The sequence below is a fragment of the Gossypium arboreum genome, chromosome 13, assembly GCF_025698485.1.
Source record: "Gossypium arboreum isolate Shixiya-1 chromosome 13, ASM2569848v2, whole genome shotgun sequence".
NCBI lineage: Eukaryota > Viridiplantae > Streptophyta > Magnoliopsida > Malvales > Malvaceae > Gossypium > Gossypium arboreum.
Window position 1 is genome coordinate 8,640,962 of NC_069082.1, and position 7,654 is coordinate 8,648,615.

The 7,654-nt window shown below is 27.3% G+C and overlaps 1 protein-coding gene across 2 annotated transcripts; it reads right to left on the minus strand.

Annotated features, from left to right (window-relative positions):
- Window positions 1-4,607: 4,607 nt before the first annotated feature.
- On the minus strand, window positions 4,608-6,770 carry LOC108463393 (uncharacterized). 2 transcript variants are annotated; one of them, XM_017763339.2, is made up of 4 exons: window positions 6,621-6,770; window positions 6,099-6,436; window positions 5,594-5,701; window positions 4,608-5,032 (listed from the first exon to the last, which is right to left on the minus strand). In XM_017763339.2, exons 2-4 carry the CDS (start codon window positions 6,384-6,386, stop codon window positions 4,757-4,759), a joined length of 672 nt encoding a protein of 223 aa, XP_017618828.1. In that variant the 5' UTR covers window positions 6,387-6,436; window positions 6,621-6,770; the 3' UTR covers window positions 4,608-4,756. The 2 variants fall into 2 exon arrangements, with proteins under 2 accessions (XP_017618828.1, XP_017618827.1); XM_017763338.2 differs by having other exon boundaries at window positions 6,099-6,770.
- Window positions 6,771-7,654: the final 884 nt, after the last annotated feature.

Here is a 7,654-nt window from a genome sequence, read left to right on the forward strand (position 1 = left end):
ACTTTAAAAGAAATTTTTCATTTTCTGTTGGAGCCAGTTCATTTGGCGCATTGCATGACACCTTGTTACTTTTTTTTTCTTTTTTTTTTTAACTTTTATCCTTCTTTTTTTCTTTTCTTTTTTACTTTTTTAAGTTTTTACTTTTTTTACTTTTTGTCTTTATCCTTATTTATTTTTAATTTTAAAAATTTGAAATGTATATTTGAAATGTTTTATAATATATATTTTTAAAATTTTAAATATATATATATATTTGAAATTATTTTTTAAAATTTTAAATATTATTTTTAAATATTAAATATATTTTAATAATATAAAATATTTAAATATTGTAAAGATATGACATTTCAAATTTATTATTAGTTTTATAATATTTTAAATGTATATTTTAAATTTTAAATATTTTTTAATTTGTTTTATAATATTTGAAATTATGATTTTTAAATTATTTAAAATATATTATTTTTAAAGATATGACCTTTTAAATTTATTATTTGTTTTATAATATTTTAAATATATATTTTAAATATTTTTAAATTTTAAATATAATTTTTATAAGTTATTGATTTTAAAATTAATTTTTAAAAATATTCAAACGTTTTTAAAATTAAATTTAAAATTTTAAAATTAATATTTTATTTGGTGGAACCATTTAGAATGACTCAATCACTTTATAGTGTACTTTTATATTCTTTTAATATAAAATTTAATATTTAATATTTTATTTTGGTGGAGCCATTTAATATAAAAATTATTCTTTTAATATTATTTTAATATAAAAATTTAAATATTAATATCTTAATAATATATTAATAATAGAATGAAGATTTGTCATAAAATGTTAATAATAACTCGTAAAAATCAAATGCGATTATTATGTCCTAATCATAGTTAAGCATTAAAACTAAAAGCAACTATATAACTACAAAAAGTAGGGATTTTTATTATAAAATTAACCTAAAAATTAATATATTTTAATATATTAAGCATATTTTATACTCAATATTTTCTTTTAACATATTTAAAATTTTAATATATTTAAATTTTTAAGTTTTTAAAATTTTAAATATATTAAAAATTATTTTTCTCTTTTCCTATTAAAAATATATTAAATATATTAAAATTTTAAAATATATTTTAAAAATATATTAAATATATTAAAATTTTAAAATTGGTTATACTTAATATTTTTAATATATTTAATTTTTAAGTTTTTAAAATTTTAAATATATTAAGAAAGTCTTTTTGTCTTCACCTATTAAAAAAATATATTAAGTATATAAATTTTAAAAATATATTTAAAATTTTAAAAATAATTTAAAATTAATATTTAAAATTTTAAAAATAATTTCAAAAATAATATTTAAAATTTTTAAAAATAATTTCAAAAATATATATTAAAAATTTTAAAAATATATATTATAAAACATTTCAAATATGCATTTCAAATTTTAAAATTAAAATAAATAAAATAAATAAGGATAAAAACAAAACTTAAAAAGTAAAAAAAAAAGGAAAAAAGTTTAAAAAAAAGTAAAAAAAAATCAGGGTGTCAAGCAATCTGGTGGCACCAAATGAATTGGCTCCACCAGAAAATGAAAATTTTTTAAAGTCTCCATATTTTTAAAAATTACAGTATTTTCCTGGTATTTATATAAGTGGCGCCATTTTACATGGCTCCATCAAAAAATTAATATTTTTTCCTAGTTGCTAACGTGCCATGTTGGTGGAGCCAAACTCTTTGGCTCCACCAACTTTTACTATAGATTTTAGGTCATTTTTTTGTTTAATTAAAAAAATAAGTCATTTTGATAATTAATTAAATTTTTTAAGTTATTTTTATAAAAAAGCCGAAAAAATACTATTCATCATATAAGTATTCTCCCCTCTCTTTAGTCCCCTATTAGCTAGGATATGAACAACCTTATCTAATTTTCTGTAGGTAAATCAAAAGATAAAAGAGTCAAAACCTGTACATAACTATTTTAAATCTTTAATATAATTCTCAATCTCAAATCTATCTATCCCCTCTGCCCGCAATTTCCTTATCACCGATCAGGTGGCTTCTTCAATTTCTATCACCAACAACTCAAGATTTAGCCCTAATTGAATCTCCTGAAGACATGTCATTACCTCCACTGCAAAAATTGACGGTATGTTCTCACGCATGACTATCTTTGAGCTTATAGCCACTATTTTTGAGCTTATAACCATGACATTTTCGTCTCTAACCATTACCCCTGAGCAAGATTCTTTCCTCTAATTGTTAAAAATATTAATTTTAATTTTTTTATAATTAAGCTAAAGATTTTGACAACATAGATAATCTAACTTCGAAACCATCCCTATAATTGAACCCATACCTTAGCCGCCGCCCCGGCCCCAACACCCTCAGCTGAAAATCAAGAATATACAAGACATTGCTTCAAAATCTACTGCCATTCAAAAACCAACCAAATGTCAGTGCTAAGCACACTTACCATTAAAAATAAAACAAGTGCCGTTCAAAAACAAGCCCACATATCGAGTACTAACAAGTTAAAAATGTCAAACTTTTATAGTTAAAATGAAAGGTAAATTATAAAAATAGTCACTTTTGTTTGTCTTATGTTACATTTTAGTCACTTATATCTAATTATTTTGTTACGAAGTGATCACTCTTCCGTTAAGTTCCATTATCTCCTTAACGGTAATTTTACGTGGCAGTCCAACTAGATTTTAAGTATATCTGTTAATACATACTTTATCCGACTAAATTATGCATTTAAGTGAAAATTGTATTATTTGTAAAGTTCTTTCTGCCCTTTTTTACAATGCCAATTGAGTGAAAATAATTGTTAACTAAGAGACAAAAGATTTTGATTTTTCTAGCATGAAATTGCTCATATTATTTGGTAATTAATTTCAAATTTCGGTTGCAGCTTTTGACTAGAAAATTTATTTGGCTAGAAAAATCAATTGGCATTGTATAAATGAGAGAAGGAATAAACAGGCACTGCATTACTTTGATCCTGTATTTATACATTTTTTTTACTTTAACTGGTTGCTGATTTTGTCTGCAAAATGAAAGTAATCAATTTTAATTTCACATGTGGTTGTCTTTACCATGAATACCTCGCGCATAATTTATGAAAATTTTACTCTATAAGTTTGCTCTACAAGATATATATTTTAGTTTATCTGTATATATTAGTGTGAGGATGAACACCCCATATGGCTTGTTATAAATCCGAGTATTAATAATAACTGTACGATATTAAAAAGTTTTATTGACGTATATTACAAAGGATAGTCATCCTTCCTCCGGTTGAAGAACGTAATTATAATAGTAAATCAAATGCATAATTTAGCCGGATGAAGTATGTATTAACAGATATACTTAAAATCTAGTTGGACTGCCACCTAGGATTACCGTTAGGGAGATAACGGAACTCAATGGAAAAGTGATCACTTCGTAACAAAATAATAATATAAATGACTAAAACATAACATTTCAAATATAAATAACTAAAATGTAACGTGAGATAAATAAAAATGATTATTTTTGCAGTTTACCCTAAAATGAATTGAAAAGGAAAGCAGACATACACCGTAATTTGGCCTGAAGCTAGCCGTACACGTTTCCTGCAGTTGTCAATATGTCGAGTGTAACAAGTTTAAAATGTCAAACTTTTATAGTTAAAATGAATTGAAAAGGAAAACAGGCATCCACTGTAATTTGGCTCGAAGCTAGCCGTACACGTTTCTTGCAGCTAATTGACAGTAATAAGTTGTTAGTGCTCTGCCCACATTCCCTCCATGCTCCTGAACCAGATTCAAGAAAAGCACATCATGAAACCTAGTTAACAATACATAAAACCCTATAAACTAATGTTGCAGTTCAAGAAATTGATGATACCTTAAAACCATGGATTTCAAGAAAAACTAGTTTTTTTATCAAAATCAATAACTTACCTACTGCATTTGCACCGCAACCATTTCTCTCTCGCTAGTTACTTGCACAAAAATTCTATGGCCTCCCAACCTTAGTGTCAACATGCTCGACATGAAAAATTGAGAAAAGATAGAGAAAGAAGATTTCAAGTTATACCTTCTAATATCAGCAACTTTAATAAAAATGTGATGGGGACTCTAGAATATCCCGTCCCTCCATCAGTGCCCCTTTCTAAAATTATTTCACGTCCTTTTTATTTTTTTATTAAAGTTGTAATTATTTTTTAATTAAATCAAATCAAATCAATTCATCTATATATATAATTTATAGATTTGTTGTAGATTGCTATGTTGAGTTTCTTGAATTAAATCCGTAACATTAACATATATATATATATATTTTTGTATAACTCAATTTTTTCATTTACTATACAATTAGATACTGTATTTTGCAGGTTAGGAAAATGCAGTGTTAAGGGAAGAATGTAGCACAATTCTAGTTTTCCTTTCCGGTGAAAAACTATCTTGCACAATCACCTATTTATAGGTTTTAGTTTTGGGGTTTACTTAGGTTTTTTACAAGTAAATCTACATCGATTTCCCGCGCAAATTATACTATTTTTAATTATGCTCTCGGTCCCTATATATTCTTTCCATATTTAAAATTTAATCCCTTTATTTTAAAACAAAAATCTTGAATATAAGGTTGTAACCAAAATATGTTTATTAGAGTTAGAATGTCTAAATTTCGAATGAGTAGAAGAAATAGACCATCAATAATAACAAATCGAAGGCCATCGGCAATTCATGGGAATTTGCAAACTTAGAAAAGCTTGTCACGTAAATCTGCGTACAGTCCATAGAGTGAATTTTGTCGGAATTTGCTAACTTCGTACCATGAATTGAGTGCTTCAAGGTTCTTGTCTGTCCCAGAAAATGCTAACTGTATGCCCAAATTGCACCCATTTTGCCCACATTTTGAGGTTGGTCTTGCACAGTCTTGGTTGTTGAGACAAGTAGCTGATTCTCCAGAGCATGAATCACAACCAGAACTTTTCCAAAATAAATTTTGTAGAGTGCCTTGTTTGAATTCAAGAACCTATGGATTTAAAACAAACTAAATATGTTATCTAAGCAAAAAATAAAAATAAAGGTAAAAATAAGATCTAATTTTAGTTTTAATCCCTCTATTATATTAAAATTTAAGATCTAATCTCCTTTTTTTAGGGGGAATTGCTGAGATGGAAGAGGTATAAGTTCGGGGTTCAAACTTTTAATAAACTTAAAATTAATGAAAGTCTTTTTGTCATTGCACTAATGGTTAAATTGATAACACCGTAAATTATTGTTGTTAAAGTGGTGACATGGAGTTCCTTGAATATGTTAATTAATTAATAGTTAATTTAGTTTACATTTTAGGTAACAATTAATAATGTTATCAATTTAGACATATTAATACTATTTTAAAAAAAAAAAATTTGAAAGATTAATCTCAAATTCCAAAATAGTAGAGGAGACTAGTTCAATTGATATCGAAATTGTTTGAGAACTCTAAGAGGTTGCAAGTTCAAGACTCTTAAAGATGACAATATATGCGTAATGCCCTCAAGTATGATTAGGCCGGAAATATAACTAAATAACCCATTATTGAGGTTCTTACCAAAGTGAAGCTAGTTATGGTGTTTTTGTCATCGGCAACCATTATCGGTAATGATCTGGCTGCATATTTCCTCCCTGCAAATGCTACCATGTATCCACCAGCTTTAAGCTTAAAATCCAGGAAAAAAGAGAGAAAGAAAGAAAAAAGTTTCAAAATTTTTAGAAGTATTGATTAACATTTGCATTTACCTACTTCTCATAACATAATACGATTTTTCTAGTTCTACAAAACAAAACCTAATTGATTTATGTAGAAGAGATTGATTTGTTTAAAAATAATAAAAATAAAGGTGTTTAAACGTAATTGTCACAGTCCAACACGACATACATGCAGAACCAAGAAAGAAACACCGAAATTATTGCAATTAATATCAAACTATGGACAAGACATGAAATACAAAAAAACTGTATGCCCTAAACAATCTCTGTCTCTTTGATTGATAACAAATCAATATGTCTATGGTAAAATATATAAAAAGAAATCAAGGTAAAAAAAAAATACTTACGAGATCGCTGCCATTGATGGTAAGGAGAGAAATTTCGTCTAGCTTTGGCCTAAAAACAGCAAGTTGTGCACTTTTGGTGGCTAAACCAAGGCGACTATCACATGGAGAAAGCTGCACATTTTCGAAGGAGAAAAATTCCTTCTTTGAAAATGCAACACCAAATGTAAACCCATCTAGTTTCTGCACTTTGGCATCATCACATGGACTGTAAACATCATTGGTATCATCTGCCATTGAACCAATCATCATCATCATCAACATCATCATTATCACCATCATCATCTCCATGACGGGTTCTCTCCAATTCTTATGATAAGCCTCTCTGCAAATTTATGAATCTAAAGAAGAATTACATTAATGCTTTGTTTGGTGATGATAATAACAAAGAAGAATAACAACAACAAAAAAGACTTCCTAATGCTAAAATCCAAACAAGAAAAAAAAAACAAAAAACAAAAACTCTTTCACTAACGATGATTACTAAAAGTTACATTAGAACTGAAGACCTAAAGAAAAACATACCAGAATGTGTGTAATAAAGCTAAATATTGTTTTAAGGAAACTAAAGATGGTCTTAAAACTAAGTTGTAAAATAAGATTTTAATGGATTGTAATAATTTTTTATGTAATATTGATGGGGCTGTTAATGTTGTTGTTATGTTGAGGTTCGTGATTCATGGGGAAGAAACGTAGGACGCGCCAAAACGGTTTTATCGGCAGGCCACGTGGATCTTTGTCTCAAAAAGGATTCACATGGAACTTGGGATTAGGTTTTGAAAATTAAAAAGAAAGCCAAAATATCATATTTTGTATACGTATTTCAAACTCTCTTTAAATACTTTAAATTGGATATATAAATGGGAGAAAATTAATATAAAATCATTAAAAATATGTAAGAAAGATAAAAACTATTTGATGGTTAAAGAATAGTGATTAAAAAAAATTATTTAATGTATCATTACATAGATTTTTTGCATCATTAAATTATAATAAAACGACACATCATTATTAGGAGCTGATGAAATTTCTTTTATCCTTGCGACTCCTTGTCCTACATTCTAAGACTCTCAAGCACCGTTATAAGACATCAACAACCAATTATAATCCAAAATACCCTTATGAAGTATCAACAATATATACCAAGGATATCATGTCACATAAAACACCAAGGAAAGAGCAATATATACCAAGAATGAGAGGAACAAGGGAACGCCATAGGTGTGCTTCGGTGCTTGTAGACAACCTCCCAGGGAGGATGAATTGGAGATGGCTAAGGCATCTGTTTGACACTTTTATCCCTTAATCAATTAGGAGGCTTCAATCTATGGTTTGCTTTATATTTGCTTGAGTAAGGATAAATTATCGTAGTTTTGTTGCTTATAAAGATCACCTGGTCAAAACTGATAACTCTCCATCGAGTGCACAGATTGTCTTAAAGATGTGGAAAGAGATGTGCCAACACTTGAAAGTGAAACCACACTGTAGGTTGTGCATCCAGAGGGACTATACCTTCTTTTTAGAGCTTATTGTTCATGACACTCTATGGTGTTTCATCC

Bases quoted from the DNA above. Each gene is read 5' to 3' on its own strand.
- LOC108463393 (XM_017763339.2), bottom strand. From the start codon at position 6,386: ATGGAGATGATGATGGTGATAATGATGATGTTGATGATGATGATGATT. The intron at 5,702-6,098 runs GTAAGTATTTTT...CTGGATTTTAAG, and splicing joins CCATCAATGGCAGCGATCTC to CTTAAAGCTGGTGGATACAT. The intron at 5,033-5,593 runs GTAAGAACCTCA...TTAAATCCATAG, and splicing joins CCATAACTAGCTTCACTTTG to GTTCTTGAATTCAAACAAGG.